Raw genomic sequence first — 16,289 nt, forward strand, 5'->3', positions numbered from 1 at the left:
CCTCCAGCGCCCTGTCCGTCCCCAGCATCACGGCATCAGGCATCACGAGCCTCCAGTGGGCTGTCCTTGGGCCCTGGGTGGAGGCCAAGCCAGGCCCATATATAGGGGTCTCTCCAGTGGCCTCTGCTCCTCCTGCCGACTCCCTCCCTCTGCACGGCTGGCATCACAGGCCCTGGTCACACACTCAGCTCCAGGACAATGACCGCTCTGCACACGCTGCGGATGGGACTGGTCCTGCTGGGGGTCCTGGGGGTCCTGCAGACGGGGGCTCAGCCCCAGGTCTCCCTGCAGCCCAACTTCCAACAGGACAAGGTGAGGGGCTCCCCTGCCCATTCCCCCGGGGCGGCACAGGGCCCTGTTGGGGGAGGGGGGCGCTCTCTGGGGCCGAGCTGTCTTCCTGGGAAGGGAGCTGAGCAGAAGGAGGCTGACCAGAAGGGCCCCGGTCCCCGGGCCTGCGGCCGTCGCCAACCCAGAGAGCAGAGCCGGGGCTCCCTGGCCCGCAGGGAAGCACGCGCGTCCGTGAGCGCGCACACGCCACGTGCGGACACGCGCGCCCGCGCCATCCCGGCGCGTCCCCCTCTCCGCCGAGCTCACGACGCCCGAGGGAACAGGCGCACGTTCCCACCTGGGTCCCGGGTCACGCGGTGCGAGCGCGCGACGGGGACGGCCAACCGCACAGGCCGCGCAAACCCAGCCCCATCATCGCCCCCTCCCGCCCCGCCACCAGCCGGGCCGACGTGGGGGGGGCGGGGCCCGACTGGAGGCCTTCGGGGAGAGGGGTGAGGAGGGGAGAGGAGGGGAGGGGAGGGGAGGGGAGGGGAGGGGAGAGGCGGGACGGGCGCGGGCTCCCCGGCTCCCCGCGCCCCACTCCCCGCCGCCAGCCAGGCCCACCCGCGCGGGTCCGTTCGCCGCAGTTCCTGGGGCGCTGGTACACCTCGGGCCTCGCCTCCAACTCGAGCTGGTTCCGGGAGAAGAAGAGCGCCCTGTCCATGTGCGTGTCCGTGGTGGCCCCGACTGCAGACGGAGGCCTCAACCTCACCTCCACCTTCCTCAGGTGGGGCGGCAGGCCGGGCGCTCCCCGCCCCAGGGCCACGGTCTAGGGACAGCCCCTGGCCTGACCCCTGACCCCTTCCGTGGCCTGCCCCCAGGAAAGAACAGTGTGAGACACGGACCCTGCTGCTGCGGCCCGCAGGAACCCCGGGCTGCTACAGCTACACCAGCCCCCGTGAGTGGGGCCCCCTCAAGGGCCGCCTGGGTCCAGCTCCCACCCGGAGACCCCCCAGCGCCAGCACTACAGAGGGCGGGCTGGTGGCCCCTCCACGGGGGTCTGCTAGCCCACGGTCTGGCCTGGGCCTGCCCAGGCTCAGGTGGGGGGTCCACGACCCTCTCTCGGGCCCTGGGTCCTCTTTGGGGCTGACCTCCAGGCCCCTCCCTGCCCCCCAACTCCCTCACTGCTCCCCAAGGTTTCCCAGCCCAGGAGGGGGCCAGGGGCCTCTTCACCCCCCACCCCACCATTGACCCCCTCCCTTGGGGACGGCCTCCCCCTGGGAAATCTTTCCTATTCTTCCCAGTTCTGGCCGAGGGGTTTGTGGGTGCAGCGTGACCCCGAAGGTTCTGACCCTGTGTGTCTGCTGACCTCCTGGATTGCTGGCTGGAGGACAGGGGACCTGCGGAGTTCAGAGTTGTCTGGGCAGGAAGCTGGGGGCTGGCCACCTGTCTCTCTCGGAGGGGGTCTTCCCCAGCTCCTTCCCGCAGCCGGCCCGGGGAGAGAGCACCCCTCCCTGGCAGAGGTGGGCCGGAGGTCTGGGATCAGGGTTCCCAACCCGGCTTCCCTCCCGGCTTCCCAGACTGGGGCAGCACCCACGACGTGTGGGTGGTGACGACAGACTATGACGAGTTCGCGCTTCTCTACACGGCGGGCACCAAAGGCCTCGGCCGGGACTTGCACATGGCCACCCTGTACAGTACGCGCCCCACCCCGGGACTTACAGTCCGGCCTGAGACGGCTGCCTGCTGGGGGGGCTTCCCAGGCTGCGGGGGTGGGGCCGCCTGGGTCCTCCCGGACCAGAGGCCAGCGGCTTCTCCTTCCCACCGCAGGCCGCACCCAGACCCCAAGGGCCGAGATAAAGGAGAAATTCAGCACCTTTGCCAAGACCCAGGGCTTCACAGAGGACACCATTGTGTTCCTGCCGCAGACCGGTAAGGGGGGTTGCTAATCTGATGGGGATGGGGATTAAGGTCAGATCTGAGGCAGACAGTGTCCTGATTCCGGGGGGCGGGGTGCATCCGGCCAGACCGCCCACGGACCGTGATCGGCACACTGTGGCCTCTGGGCTGGAGGCAGCCTGTTCTCACCCCAGACCTTGGCCTGCAGCCCCTGGGCGGGACACAGGAAGGTACTCCTTCGGCAGGAACCCCCCCCACACCTCCCCAGTTTCACCAAGCAGCTGGCGTTCCAGGCCCCTGGTCAGCCCTCGGGACACAGGGTCCCCAGCATGGTGGGAGGCGGGCACTAGAAACAGAACCGGTGTGGGGGGGGTGTTACAGGAACACACGGGGGCTCAGGGCCCAGGACTTCCCTGAGGCAGGCAGCCTGCTCCGGGCTCAAGTGGGGACAGGGCTCCTCCCCCCTTGGAGGAGTGTGATGGACTCAGCACTTTTGGGGGTGCTCGACTAGACCAGTTCTCCAGGGCTGCCAAGAGGGGGCGGGGAAAGTGGCCCTGGCCTGGGGCACTGACCACAGTCCCTGGGGGTCTTTCTTGGCAGATAAATGCATGGAGGAGCACAAGTAGGTGAGTGTGGCCAGCGGGGGGCTGGCTTCACCCAGCAGTGTCCACTCACACCGCCAGCGCCCGCACCCCCCAACCCCCATGCAAGGGTGGTCCCAGGCACATGGGGCTGCCCAAGGGGGAGGGGCTCCACGGGGGTTCACGAGATTCCTGGGGGTTAGAGGAGCTGGAGGCTGGGAATGGAACTGGTGGGGCCAATGGGAGGGGGTTCCTGGAGAAGCTCCCTGTGGCCAGGGAGGGGGGGCGATATTGCCTGCCCCACCCACTGGCCCCACTCTTTCTGCCAGGTGACCCCGGCCCTCAGGACCCGGCCATCTGCCCTGCTCTGCTCTCTCCTCCAAGACCCCGAAGCCCCCAGCCCTGGCTCCTCCCTGCCCCCACCTTTGCCCCCTCAGGCGTCCTCCTGGCTCTGAGAATAAACTCCAGAAGCAAATCAGCATCGAGCTCTTGCCCATCTGTTCTGCGGTCCTCGCTGCCCACAGCCTGGCTCTGGCCCTCTCCCTGCGGACCTGACCACACCCCACTCCCTTTGGGCCTCAGTTTCCCTCCCAGAGACCTTCCCAGAAAGTCTCTGAGCCTGGCTCTTCATGACCCCCTGAGGAGTGGGCGAGGGGCCGCTAGTGTTTGTTCCCAGTGGGGCGGGTCCAAAGCAGGGAGCAGCCCCATCGCGGCCCTCCCCCAATTCACCGCGGCTCTGACCTCGCCACAGCCCCTCCAGCCAGCTGCTTCTGGGCTGGAGCCGATCACCTCCTCCACCCTGGACAGCTGCCCCCTCACTCCGAGTCTGGAGGCCCGAGGGCCCGGGGAGCTTTGCGCTCGCCGGGTTTTTGAAGACGTGGGGTCAGGACCTCAGACTGGGCGGAGATCAGGGACCCAGAGGACAGAGAGGAAGGTGGCCCCCCTGTCCACACCCCCCCCACTGGGACGGACTGGGCAGGCTGATGACGGGACGCCCTCGCATCCCCTCCAGCCACGTGGGGCCTCCTGTCCTCTGTTCTCCAGCCCTGCACTTTCACCAGACCCCTGGCGCCCCAGAGCACGGCCTCCCTGACCAGCCCTGCTCTGCCCTGTGCCCCCGTGGTTCACAGTGGGCAGCAGCCCCCACATTTCACCCCCCAGCGCCCCCTGCCCCGGAAGACTTCAGCCAGGCCCTACAGAGGCACCAAGAGTTGTGAGGCCCAGAGATGAGGCTGAGAGCTTCTTGGCAGGCTTCCTGGAGGAGGGGAACTAGGGTGTGTGTCCGAGTGGAGAGCTGGGGGCAGACATCTCAGAAAACCTGTCTGAAGATCTCCCCCGGCCTGGCCGGATCTGAAGTCTCAGGAGGAAAGGCCACCGGGGGTGGGCGGGTCTCTGAGCACCCTACTGGGCCAGGTCCCTTCGGGGGACAACCAGATCCCAGCCTAATCTCAGTGGGCTTGGTCCTGGGCCAGCAGGCCAGCCCCCCAGGGCATTCAGGGCTCATAAAGCCTGGGCTGGAAAGGCCACCTCAGCTGTCCTGCGAAGAACCATCGTCCAGGATGCTGCACCTGCTGGTGGCCGGCTGGGTCTTCGCCCTGCTCGGGGTGTCACCAGGCCAGGCCGAGGTCCCCATCCAGCCCAACTTTGACGCCAGCCAGGTGGGCCCAGGCACCCCCATGCCAGACCCATCCCCTTCTCCTCAGGGTTGACCACCCTGGCTTCTCCATCCAAGTCCAGGGGCCAGCATTTTCCCCAGAGAGGCTGGAGGCCAGAAGAGCCCAAGCCTGCCCCGCACTCTCTGACCCAGGCTCAGCTCAAACTGGTGGGGGGCAGGGGAGAGAGCCCCATCCACCTGCCCCATCAGCTGGGGGTGGGCCAGGTGGGGAAGGACAGCAGCCCCTCAGGCCGCTCTGTGGTTCGGTCTGTGGCTGGTGCCCACCGCCACTCCCGAGGCCTCACATCAGGACGAGTGGCAGCCGCCAGCCGCCATGCTAGGTCAGAGTTGGGGTGGGCGCAGGGCTGTCCCCCAGCTCTTCCTGCACCCTCCCTGTAGTTCCAGGGCACCTGGTATGTGGTCGGGGTGGCATCGGATGACCAGGGCTTCCTAGACACCAAGGACAACCTGAAGATGCCCGTGGTCTTGGTGACCCCCTTGGCAAACGGTGACCTGGCCCTCAAGTTTGGATACTCTACGTAAGTGACCCCATGAGCCCCTCCTCAGTCTGGGCCTTAGACCTGGCCACTGTGAGGCCAGAGGTGAGCCGCCTGGGACCAGAGGCGTCCCCGACTCCGTAGGAACTCGGACCCAGGCCCCCCGCGCAGTCAGGCAGCGGGCTCAGATTCCTGTGCCCGTGTCCCAGCCCCGGAGGAGTCCTGTCCCTGTGTCTGCATGTGGGAGTCTGCTGGGGAGACCCCACGTCTCCTGGCTGTCTGTCCGGTCCCCAGCCCCTGGGTGAGTCTCTCACCTCTGAGCACAGGGTGAGGGGGGCCTCGGGGCGCCAGGCGGCCTGAGCTGCGGCTGACCCTGCGTGATCAGCAGTGCCCAAGGTGTGGCTTTGCCACGCCTTTGGGGAGTGTCTTCAGGATGCTCAGACGCCGTGGTTCCTCCCCACCCTAGGCCTGATGGCGGGTGCCAGAAGGTGGACACGACCTTCACTAAGGGTGCTGTGGATGGGCAGTTCAGCGACACTGGTGAGAGCACGTGCCCCCGTGCGGGGTGAGCGGGCGGTGAGGCCCAGGAGGGCTCGGGGCCAGGCCGTGGGGGCATGGGGGTGGGAACCGCCCCCCCAGGCAGCAGGCTCAGCCGGCTCTTGCCCTCCAGCCTTGGCGCAGACGGACATCCGCGTGGTGTCCACCGACTACAAGCATTTCGCCGTGCTGTACGTGGAGACGCAGAAGGAGGGCGTCAGGAGCGTCTGGCTGCAGCTCTACGGTGGGCAGCCCAGCCCGGAGGGGCCCCCAGCGCCCCTGCGCCCCCACTGGTCCCCAGGCACAGGCCTCTCCTCTAGGAGCCGTGCACCCAAGGCTGGTCGGGACTGCTGTCCACGCTGCCGCAAGTTCCGACTCCACAACTCCACGCAGGGGGACCCGCTGTCCTCCAGTGTCTCCTTGGGACCCTTGTGTCTGTGGTAGAGGGCTCCGGACCCCTCCCCACCCAGCCCCTCCTCCCAGCCCCCCCATCCTCCTCCAGAACAGCCCCCACCCCCGCCTGACCCCTCTGCTCACGCATTCTCCCTGCCCTCAGCCCGCGCCCCGGAGCTGTTTCCTGAGGGCGCCCAGAAGATGCAGCAGCTGGCGCCCCAAGTTGGCCTGAACCCCAGCCAGGGTGCCCTGCTGCCCTCATCAGGTGAGAGCCGCCCCCGGGCCGGCTCAGGGCTGCGGGAGACCCCAGACTCCAACGGGGGGGGGGGCGGATGGTGCCCTCCAGACGGTGCTCGGTGCTCGTGCACAGGCTGCAAGGCTTGGTTATTCAGGGAGGGTTGGGGGTCTCCCCCCCCCGGGGCAGGGGCCCTGGCTGGTTCCTCAGGCCCCACTCTCTCCCACAGACCAGTGTGCTGGCGCCTTCTCCTAGGTGAGTACCCAGGGCCAGGCCTGGACACCCCTCCCCAGACCGTGCAGTGCCCCGTGCCCCAGGGTCCCTCCTGGCCAAAAGCTGCCCAGTGGGGGTCCTCATCCTGGGAACAAGGTGGGGACCGTGCCTTGGAATCAAAGGGGGACAGCAAGCAGCAGTGGGGAGGAACAGAGTGGGGGCCCTCGGCCTGGGCCCAGGCAGGAGGCAAGAAGATGGTGCTCACCCAGCTCCGCCTGCTGTCTTGTTTGCAAGGAAGGACCTGGCCCGGGAGCGCCCACGTGGGGGCCCACGCTCTGCACGCTAGGCCTCCCCCAGAGAGCGCACACCACTTCTCTCTGCCATCCCTTCCCCAGCACAATAAATCATCTCCTGAAGCCCACGGCTGTGCATTTCTTCCACGGGGTTCTGACCGGGGGCGGGGGGGACGCCCTGCTCAGCTGGCGTGGGCCGGCCCTTAGCCCCGGGGGGAGCTTGGGCTCCGCTGCCAGGAAAGTTGACGCAGACACAGACCCACAGGGACGCCCCGGGGCCTTCCCTGCCACTCGCCAACCCCCGACCCTGGACTGGGGTGTGGCCCTTGCTCAGCTGGTTAAGGATCTGCCTCTGGCTCAGGCCGGGATCCCAGGGTGCTGGGATTGGAGCCTCGAATCCGGCTCCCTGCACCACAGGAAGCCTGCTTCTCCCTTTCCCGCGCCCCTGCTGGTGTTCCTGCTTTCACTGTCTCTCTCTCTGACAAATACATAAATAACATCTTCAAAAATTAAAATAAAACCTCAACCCTGTCCTGCCAGATTCGCTGCCGTAATCGCTGCCTTAACTGGGGTCCTTCTGGGGTAGGATGTGACAGGCATAAAGAGCCCCCACAGCCTGAGAGCCCCTAACAGCCTCCTCCACACCTGCACCGGCACCTGGCCCCGGCCCCCGCCTTTGCTGCCCTGACCCACAGCCAGCCCCTGACCCCTCTGTGGGCACTTTGAGGCAGGGGCCTGCCTCGGTCTCCTCCCGGCCCCAGCTTGACCCCAGTCTGGAACTGAGGCCCTGGGGGTCAGGACGAGTGTGTGGAGGGTCCAGAGACCCAGTCCCCGCCCACATGTGTGACCCGTGAGCTCACCCACCCACCCACCTCTGCTCCCGACTCTTGGACAAGGTGCCATCTGGCCACCTAAGGGGCGTCCTCTGGGAGATGCTGTCAGAGCTCCGGAGACGCATCAGCCGGTCGGTGAGCCGGTCACTTGTCACTTGGCTTCCACGGGGACAGGAGAAGAAGGGGCGGAGGACGCTAGGGCAGCAACACCAGGGTTTGAAGTGGAGAGGCGGGTGCCTGCTCTCCTGGGGAGTAGTGTGGGAAGTTCTCCTGGGAAGGATCTGGAGTGGGGAGAGGCAAATTGCCCCTCGTGGCCTTTTAGACACCCTTTCCTCGGAGAGAGGCTCCGCTCTGGGGCGGGGCAGCCCTATGGGCGGGGCCTCTGGATCCCAGGAGGGCTGTCCGTCCGTCCGTCCGTCCCCCCCACCTCCCGGCCAGGCACCTGCAGACCGGCCTGGGGCTCACAGTCTTGCCCTGCACCGCCCGCTCACCCCGCACGGGGGCAGCCCGCAGCCGGTTCTCTGCCCAGAAGACCCAGATCTCACTGATAGGAAAGGCCAAAGTCCCTGGCTGGACAAGAAGGCCGTCCCTGACCGGCCCTCCTCTGACCCCACCACACACCCTCCTTCCTTCAGCCCTGCTGACCAGCTTGTGTCCCTTGAACAAGGTGGCCCCGAGGGGGCCACAGAGCCGAGATGCATGTGGCTCCGGCCTGGGGCGTCTGCCCCCGGCTCTCCGCCAGGTCGGCTCACTCTGCTCTGCTGGAATCTTCTGTTCAGATGCCACCCTGTGTGCCCCTCCTTAGGCCTCTGGGACGCCAAGCCCTGGCTGCCCTGCCCCCGGCGCTGTGGCTGGAGCCTTCCTTAGCCGCGTCCCTTGGCCGCCCACCTGTGCCTCACCCAGTTCACTCAGCCCTGCAGGAGGCCTGAGGGGCTGAAGACCTGCGATCCAGCACGTTGTCCAGATATTTGTGTAATTTTTTAAACTTAGATTTTTTGGTTTTCTTTTCACGTTTTGCAACGAATCCCTGCTCCTGGTCTTGAACTAGTTCCCTGGGGATCCTGTGACAAATTATCACAAACTTGGTGGCTTAAAACCTAACATTTACCTTCTCGTGGCTCTGGAGGCCAGAATCAGGTTCCCTGGGCCAAGATCGCAGGGCGGGCAGGGCCACACCCCCACTAAAGCCTTCTTGCCTGTTCTACCTCTAGGTGGCGGCCCCCCGCTGGTAGCTGCGCCACGCGGGGCCTCTGGCCCCTTGACCACACTGCCTCTCCTCTTGTTGGTGAAACCTCCCTCTGCCTCTCTCTTCAGCACACCTGGGACTGCATTCACATGCGCCAGGAAACTCTCCCATCTCAAGACCCCTACCCACAACCGCGCAGGCCCCTTCCCCACGGAAGCTGACCCTGACCGGCCGTCATTCAGCCTGCCCCGTTCTTCCTGGAAACATTGTCCAGGCCCCAAGCACTGTGCCTGGAGGGGCTGATGTTTGGAGCGGTCCTCGGGGCCGGGGACTCCACGCTCATATCCTTGGAGATGGTCCCCCCGCCAGAGGCAGGGCAGCCTCCCCCACGTCTGTCCCAGTTCATACAGCAAAGCAGCGCCCCTGCCCAGCGGCCTCAGGGGATGCTGTTTCCACACTCACCACCTGCTTTCAGCCGCGATCCCTCCTTCCCTCGCCCTGAGCTCTCTCCCCTGCTCTCTGAGCCCCCGGCCCCGTGTCCATCAGCTCTGCCCAGAGGGACTCAGCAGCCCTCTGCTCTTCCTCCTGTCCCCCAGCCTCCACCCCTACAGCCCTCAGCGGCCTCTCATGGTGCTCAACACAGGCTCTGCACACAGAAATCCATGGTAGCACTCCCCACCCCACCCCTGCGTACACCCTCCTGCCGCTCCCCACTCTGCACTCCTTCCTCCACAATATTTACTGAATATTCTGTGCCAAGCAGTGTCTGAGCTCTGGCAATGCTGTGGCAGGAGAAACAGACAGAAAGGCCTGCCCTGTGGACCTCTGGGGGAACTGGCCAATAGACAGGAGAGATAAATGCATTCGTGGCCTACTGCTGAATAACAAATTACCCCCAAATTCAGTGGCCTAAAGCAAACAAGCATATAGCATCCCCCCAGTTTCTGAGGGTCGGGAACCTGGTCCTGGTGTTCTGGGGCCTCTGGCCCACGAGTTCTCAGGAGGCTGCTGTCCACTGGCAGACACTGCCCCTCGGAAGGCTCCCCTGGGAGGGGTCTGCGTGGCAGCTCCCTCACGAACCCTGGCCAGGCCTTGGTCCTTTGATCCCAGAGCTGCCACACGTCGTGGTGAGCAACTCCGAGAGGGAGAAGGACAGCCCGCCACTTCTGGAGCATTCTACTGGCCGGAAGCAAGTTACTGAGCGCAGCCCACACTCAGGGGCCAATCCGTGAAAGCTGGAGCACGGGAGGAGGCCGTCTCAGAGGCCGCCGGCCCAGTGTGGAAACCAGAATAGACTGTCTATGGGGACAAGTCTGGAAAACAAGTACATAAAACAGGAGAGAGCGCAGCAGATGCTGGGCGGGCTGTGGACCTCCACGTAAGGGACTAGGGAAGGCCTCTGACTGAAGAGCTGAAGGAAGCCTGTGAGTCTGGGGGAGGGTGGGCCAGGCAAAGGTCTTGAAGCAGGAGCGGGAGGGTGTCAACCAGGGGAAGGTCAGAACGGGGCCAGGCTGGGCTGCAGGCCTGCAGGGGACGCACCAGTATGGCCTGAGCAGCCCCCAGCCGCCTCCCTGTGGCCACCAGGGTGCACCCTCGCCCTCTTGCAGAGCCTGGAGCGAACCGGTGCTGTGCCGGCTGCGGGCCTTCCCGCTGCGGGCTCCCTCGGCCGCGATCCCCTGTCCTGGCGCGCACGGCCCCCTCTTGTCCAGGTCAGAGCTCAAACGGCTCAAACTGCTACCGAGAGTTGCACGTTTATTATTTGTCGTCCCGTTAGATCTCACAAGCCCCAGGCGACCAGAGACCTTGTCCGCGGGTGAAGGTGTGCCCGAGGCCGAGGACGCCGGGCACAAGAGAGGGGCCGGGCGGAGGCGGGGGACGGACGGGTCGCGTAGTTTATTCCCTTTGCACCGGGCCGGGTACGGCTTGGCGGATCTGAAGGCGACGTGAGAAACATCTCGCGGACGGCGAGGGCCGGTGGGAACCGCAGGAGGAGGCCGCTGGCACCGCCGGGGGCGAAGCGCAAACCCGGGGAACCCCGGACTCCGCAGGGCGGCGGGCGCGCAGCTGTGGGGGGCAGGGAGGCGGGCAGAGGCCCCCACGCGGGCCTGGGGACCCCGCCCCGCCCCGCCCGGAGAGCCCCGCCCCAGGCTCGCAGGCCCCGCCCCGCGCCCTAAACTCGGTCGGCCGCGCCCACCACCCCCACCGGCCCCGCGCGGTTCTGGGGCTCGGGGCGGGGACAGGGCCGTCAGCCCCGCCCCGCGCAGGCCCCGTGGGCCCCGCTCGCGCCCCGCCCCCCGTTCCGGAGCTGGGCTCCCGCGCGGCGCCCTAGGCCTGCAGGCGCGCGGGCCGGTGGGTGGCCCTCCGCTCGCCGTGGTGCCATGGTGCCGCCGCTGTCACCGCCTCTTTGCACGCTGCCACCGGGCCCCGGACCCCCGCGCTTCGTGTGCTTTTGCGAGGGGGAGGGAGAGGACGGAGGCCCCGGCGCCTTCAACCTCTAGTGAGTGGCGGCGCGCGGCGCGCGGGGCGCTGGGGGCGCGGACAGCTCGGGCCGGCCGGTCTGACAGCCGCTCCCCCCGCAGTGTGACCGACGCGGCGGAGCTATGGAGCACCTGCTTCACGGCGGACAGCCTGGCGGCCCTCGTGGGTAGCGGGGCAGTGCGGACCACCTATGAGATGGAGGCGGGCGGTCTGGGATCCCCCCCGGGGTGGGGGGAGGCGGGTCTGGACACCCTTCCCTGAGCTTTGGAGCTGTAGGCCCAAGATCGGCCCGGCCTCCGGGGGTGGCTCTGGATCAGGCAGCTTTGGGGCGGTTCCAGGGTCTTGGGCAGCTGGTGACCAGCCCCTGTGCCCTGTAGAAAGCCCGTTTTGGCCTGAGCGCGGCTGAGGATATCACTTCCCGGTTCAGGTGAGCCCCTGGGCAGGGAGGAAGGGCGGGTGTGGAGCAGGGGGGTCTGGACACAGCACTCAGCACCGCTCCTTTCCTAGGGCAGCCTGCGAGCAGCGAGCTCTGACTTTCGTCCTGCAGGAGGAGGACGGAGCATCCCTCACCCTTTCAGGGGGGCCCTCAGCACTGGATTTTGCCCTCTCCAAGGTGCCGGGCCCAGAGGCAGCCTCCAGGTTGCAGGCGCTGACCCTGAGGCTGGCAGACCAAGTGTGCACCTTGACGAGGCAGCTGGCAGGTACGGTGGGGGGCTGTGCCCAGAGTCTTCACTGGGCCCCGCCCCCGCTCGCGCCAGCACTCTGGGCTTTCTTCCCCAGCTGCGGAGGTGACAGCTGCCAGCCCCAGAAAGAGCCCTTGTCTGGTGGGGCCTCAGCTCTTCTTACCAGGTAAGACCTGTCACCCGTGACTTTGGCTGGGGCTGTGTTCTTCCCCGGAACCAGAGTCCAACTCCAGAGGATGCGTGTGGAGAAGGGGTTGTGGCCCTGAACTGGACAGGACTCAGGACCCCCCCTCCTGTCCTGTTTCCCTCAGACCCAGATGCTCAGAGAGGCGGCCCTGGACTCGGGGTCAGGAGGCGGTGTCCAGGAGAGTCCCTCATCAACCCCGGCTTCAAGAGGTACTCAGCCACTCGGCCACTTGTCCCTCCCTCCGGTGCCGGGGGTGCTGCTGTACCCCCCCACGCCCCCCCTGCACAACACCACAGTGTCACTTCCTCTTCTCTCCTAGTAAGAAACCAGCCGGTGGTGTAGACTTTGAGAGCCCTTGAGGGTGCAGCAGAGTGCGATCCCGCCAGCCATCTGCCTGTGAAGTGGGGACAGCCTCTGAGAGGCGTCTTGCCGGAGGGTCGGGCACGCCTGCTCCCCACACCCCTTCTCCGTCGAATAAATGCTTCCTCGCAGGGAGGAACTGGCCACACTCCGGCTCCTGGGGGCTGGCTGGGGGAGAGGGGTCAGAGATCTCCTTGGGACCTGGGACCTGGGACCTGGCACGTGGCGGGGCAGCAGTAAGCTGTTGCAGCAGCCTTCACACTCCCTGGGGTGGAGGAGGGGCGGGGGTCCCTAGCTCTGGGCTCACCCAGCTGCCCCTGCCTGGTCTGCATAGGAGCCAAGGGCCTGGAAGGCAAGGCAGGGCTCCTCAAGGCTGGAACCCGGTTGCCAACTACTCCAGGCCCACACTTATCCCAGATCCCCCTCCCCCGCCAGCCTTGGGAATCCCACACTGCATGCAAACTGGCCCCTGTGGAGGGGGGGGGCAGCTCCCTGGGGCAGGGCTGAGGAATGTGGGCTGGCCCCACCCACTGGCCTGGAGCCCCTAGGTGCCCAGGCTGGGCTCCTGGTCCCCACCCGCCTTGGCCATCCTGCTGCCCCACCCTGGCCTGACTGGTTTGGGAGCCCAATCCAGTCCCCCGCCACGCCTGATAGGGTGAGTGGAGGGCTGGGCAGAACCACCCACTGGGTTCTCTGCCCCTGTCCTTCTGGGCTATCAGGTGGAGCTATGGGGTCATGGTGGGGGTTTGGCGGTAGCAGAAATCGAGGGCCCTCTGGTCCCCCGGAGGTCAGGACACGTTCCCTGGGGCACAGCTGCCTTTATGGGGCTGTCGGAGAGGGGGCAGGTGGTGGCTGGAGATGGCGGGGGAGGGGTTAGCGGGGGCGCACGGCCATCCGGTAGGCCGCAAGGATCTCAGCGCTGGACGGACACGTGTACTTGAACTCCTTCACTTGCCGCGCGCTGTCCAGGTAGCGGCGGACGCCGCGCAGCTCGGCTGGTATGGGCGCTCCGCGGAAGTGCGTGCACACCGTCTGCGGGCCAGGGGCGCAACGAGGTCAGGGCCTTGTGGAGCGCGCGCCCCGCGCCCCGCGCCCCGCGCGGCCACTCACGTCCACGATGTGCAGCTTGGGCAGCAGGCTGCAGTCAGCCAGCGTGAGCTCGTCGCCGTCCAGGAAGCGGCGGCGCGACTCGCAGAGCTGGGGTTCCCGCGCACGCTCGTGCCCCAGGGGCGTGCGCAGGTAGCCGTCCAGCCTGGTGAGCGCTCGCAGCAGCATCTGGTACAGGGCTGGGGGCGGGCACAGTGAGACCCGGGTCTGGGCCAACTCCCCCCACCCTCGCCGGGCCTCCAGAGCCGCCTCACCATCGTCCTGCGCGGGCACCGGGTTCTTGATGAAGGCCGAGAACCTGTGAAAGACGTCGTTGCCGGCCGTGGAGGACTCCCCGTAGCGGGGCGCCAGGCTGGGGAATCTGTGGGGAAGTAGGGGACCTCTGGTCAGACCCTCGGGCTATACCCCCTTCCCCGCGAGACCCGCAGCGTTCTTCCTGGGCTCCTCCTTGGGGGGCCCCATACCCCCCCCTCAAGGCCCAGAGCCCTCACTCAGGGGGCCCCAACGTCTCCTCCAGAAACTCCTCTATCTGCAGTGTGTCTGTTTTGGCGTCGCCGTCGTAGAGAAGGATGGGCAGCTGCGAGCCAGGGGCAAAGTCCTTAAGCACATCCAGGGACCTATGGGCATGAGGCAGCGGGAGAAGCGGGTGGTCAGGAGGGCCAGGGACCAGGGAGCGGCCCCCGTGGAGGCGGGGGCTCACCTGCGAGTGTCCACGGTGGTCAGGGTGAAGGGCACGCCCTTGAGAAGCAGGAGCATGAAGAGCCGCTGGCAAGAAGGGCAGGGTCCCACACTCTCCCCGTCCTCGCTGGCCTGGGGTGCGGGCAGTAGAGGAGCAGGGCAGAGAGCAGACCTAAGAATTGCGCCAGAGAGGGCGCTGCCTCCCACTGTCAAGAGCCTGAAACGGTCCGAGGCTCCAGCTTGGCCGGGCACAGCCCGGACAAGTGTCGGCTGAGAGCCCTTGACTGGGTCCCTGGGAGGTGGCAAGGGGCACGGGGACCTGGGGGTGGGACCCAAGCTCTGGAGCTCGGCCCCTCCACCCTTATCTTCAGCACCTGGGGCTTGGGCCCTGCAGGCGGGTCACAGGGGTGGGGTGGGCCGAGTGAGCTGTTTTCCGAGTGATTCACCTGCCAAACTGGACACTGGCTGCAGGCCGGTAGGACTGTCCCTTACCCCGACGGTGGGGAGGAGGCCAGGCTCTGGCAGTTCCCATACAGGGATCCACAGATCTGGGCTGTGATGTGAGCATCTGGGGCTCAGCTGGCCCAGACCCCTCCCGCTGCACTGACCTCGAGCTCCGCGTGGGCCTGGCCTCCAGCGGCCTGATCGTTGCCTCCCCACGGAGGGGCTTTTTCTCCAGAAGCGTTGGGCTGGGTCCAGGAGCTAATGCTGGGAGTTGGCGCCCGGGTGCCCTTGGGGACAGCTCACTGGGCTCCCCCCCCCCATCCTGGTCCCTCTTTCTAAGTCTCTGTAGAGCTACGCGAGCCCACTCCCAGGGAGAGGGTGCAGACCCTCTGCCTGCCCCAGAAAGCAGAGCCCCCCCGCAGAGCATACTCATCCCAGAGGCCGCCCTCCCGGCCCAGGGGCACCTTAACAAACAGCTGGAGCTTGGCAGTCTCTGCCATGGCTGGGAGCAGCAGCAGCAGGGGCAGCAGCGGCGCCGGCGACAGTGGGGCAGGGGTGGGGGCCTGGAGAGTCCTTAAGACTCCCGGGGTGCCCCGCCCTGCCCCGTCCAGGGCCCGCCCTGACGAGTCACCCACGCCGGCGGTTGGTGCTCGCGTCCAAGCATGAGGGTGTGACGGGGGTGCCAAGTGCGCAGGGTTGTGTGGGATGGAGGCGGAGGCCACGGCCTCGGAGGCAGGGAGAGATGGTGCCAGTCTGGGAGGAGGGCGCTCCGGATCAGACTCACTCCTGCCGTGAACTCCGCAGCCCTCCTGTTGTCTGCCGGGCTTCCCTCCAGAAAGCTGGGGAGCGCGTCGGAGAAATAAATGAGCAGCCGGGCCCCAGCCTCAGTTTCCCAGTCTGCCTACCTCCCGGAAAGGGACGCCCCTCCCATCGCTGGGTTGGGTCTGGCAGAGCCCCGCCCCCAGGCCCGCCCACATTCCAGGAGCGCCGCGGGCCTGCTCGGGGTCCCAGGTCAGCCCAGCCCACACCTACTGCCCTCCAGTGGGGTTCCAGGCAGGCTTTCCTCCCCTCCCCTCCCCCTTCTCCTCCACCTCCCTCTTCTTCAGATTTTATTTATTTGACAGAGCGCGAGCACAAGCGGGGGGAGCAGCAGAGGGAGAGGGAGAAGCAGGCTCCCCACTGAGCAGGGAGCCGTCCCCGGGGCTCAATCCCAGGACCCGGGGCCACGACTGGAGCCAGAAGCAGACACCCAAGCGGCTGAGCCACCCCGGCGCCCCAGCTCTTCCCTTTCTTAACTTTTCAACAGAAGCACCAGGAGGTTTAGAAGCCACAACCTCCCGACTGCCCTTGCCGTTGGCTGCAAGGAACCCACGAGGACACGCTGTGTGCGCACACCCCGAACCTGCTGCGCCCCCGTCAGGCCTCCCCCACCACCGATGCGGGGGGGGCGTGTCCAGAGGGAGGGGCCTGCGAAGGCTCCGCCCCCAGATGGTGGAGCTGGGGATCTGCCCGCCCCTTTGACTCCTCCCCCAGGGCCTCTCCGGGACCCCGCGTGGGTTCAGGGCTCCCAGACGCAGCCTGGTGCTGACCCCGCAGATGAGCTGGGCACTGGCTCCCTTCCAGGGCCCCAGTGTTTCTGCTGTCGGCCTGCTCATCAGCTTCCCCGGGGCACGCGCCACAGCCCCCGGGAAGGGCCCAAGACCCCCCACGGCCGCAGGTGCTCACCAGCCTTCCCGTGGGTATTTCTGTGTGTATAAAAATACC

General features: G+C 66.9%; 4 protein-coding genes across 18 annotated transcripts; 3 read left to right on the forward strand and 1 right to left on the reverse strand.

Annotated features, from left to right (window-relative positions):
- The first annotated feature begins 97 nt into the window (after positions 1–97).
- PTGDS (prostaglandin D2 synthase) lies at positions 98–3,225 on the forward strand. Its single transcript, XM_082696371.1, has 7 exons — positions 98–312; positions 915–1,054; positions 1,149–1,225; positions 1,848–1,964; positions 2,098–2,199; positions 2,767–2,792; positions 3,077–3,225. Exons 1-6 carry the CDS (start codon positions 199–201, stop codon positions 2,790–2,792), a joined length of 576 nt encoding a protein of 191 aa, XP_082552497.1. The 5' UTR covers positions 98–198; the 3' UTR covers positions 3,077–3,225.
- Positions 3,226–3,316: 91 nt separating this feature from the next.
- Positions 3,317–7,110, forward strand: LCNL1 (lipocalin like 1). Of its 4 annotated transcripts, none has more exons than XM_082696346.1 (7): positions 3,317–4,405; positions 4,801–4,940; positions 5,365–5,438; positions 5,569–5,679; positions 5,992–6,093; positions 6,293–6,318; positions 6,571–6,697. In XM_082696346.1, the coding sequence occupies exons 1-6, from the start codon at positions 3,974–3,976 to the stop codon at positions 6,316–6,318; spliced, it is 885 nt and encodes a 294-aa protein (XP_082552472.1). In that variant the 5' UTR covers positions 3,317–3,973; the 3' UTR covers positions 6,571–6,697. The 4 variants fall into 4 exon arrangements, with proteins under 4 accessions (XP_082552472.1, XP_082552473.1, XP_082552470.1 ...); XM_082696347.1 differs by having other exon boundaries at positions 6,575–6,697; XM_082696344.1 differs by lacking the exon at positions 6,293–6,318 and having other exon boundaries at positions 5,992–6,110; positions 6,571–7,110.
- Positions 7,111–10,855: 3,745 nt separating this feature from the next.
- On the forward strand, positions 10,856–12,444 carry PAXX (PAXX non-homologous end joining factor). Of its 11 annotated transcripts, none has more exons than XM_082696366.1 (7): positions 10,856–11,085; positions 11,168–11,228; positions 11,444–11,493; positions 11,574–11,767; positions 11,847–11,915; positions 12,061–12,145; positions 12,260–12,444. In XM_082696366.1, the coding sequence occupies exons 1-7, from the start codon at positions 10,967–10,969 to the stop codon at positions 12,276–12,278; spliced, it is 597 nt and encodes a 198-aa protein (XP_082552492.1). In that variant the 5' UTR covers positions 10,856–10,966; the 3' UTR covers positions 12,279–12,444. The 11 variants fall into 11 exon arrangements, with proteins under 11 accessions (XP_082552492.1, XP_082552493.1, XP_082552490.1 ...); XM_082696367.1 differs by having other exon boundaries at positions 11,579–11,767; positions 12,256–12,444; XM_082696364.1 differs by having other exon boundaries at positions 11,579–11,767.
- Positions 12,445–13,099: 655 nt separating this feature from the next.
- Positions 13,100–16,236, reverse strand: CLIC3 (chloride intracellular channel 3). 2 transcript variants are annotated; one of them, XM_082696358.1, is made up of 6 exons: positions 14,990–16,236; positions 14,104–14,213; positions 13,895–14,020; positions 13,658–13,764; positions 13,407–13,582; positions 13,100–13,328 (listed from the first exon to the last, which is right to left on the reverse strand). In XM_082696358.1, exons 1-6 carry the CDS (start codon positions 15,023–15,025, stop codon positions 13,170–13,172), a joined length of 714 nt encoding a protein of 237 aa, XP_082552484.1. In that variant the 5' UTR covers positions 15,026–16,236; the 3' UTR covers positions 13,100–13,169. The 2 variants fall into 2 exon arrangements, with proteins under 2 accessions (XP_082552484.1, XP_082552485.1); XM_082696359.1 differs by having other exon boundaries at positions 14,104–14,298.
- Between the last annotated feature and the right edge of the window lie 53 nt (positions 16,237–16,289).

The sequence above is a fragment of the Mustela nivalis genome (genome assembly GCF_964662115.1).
Source record: "Mustela nivalis genome assembly, chromosome: 13".
In the NCBI taxonomy this organism is placed as follows: Eukaryota; Metazoa; Chordata; class Mammalia; order Carnivora; family Mustelidae; genus Mustela; species Mustela nivalis.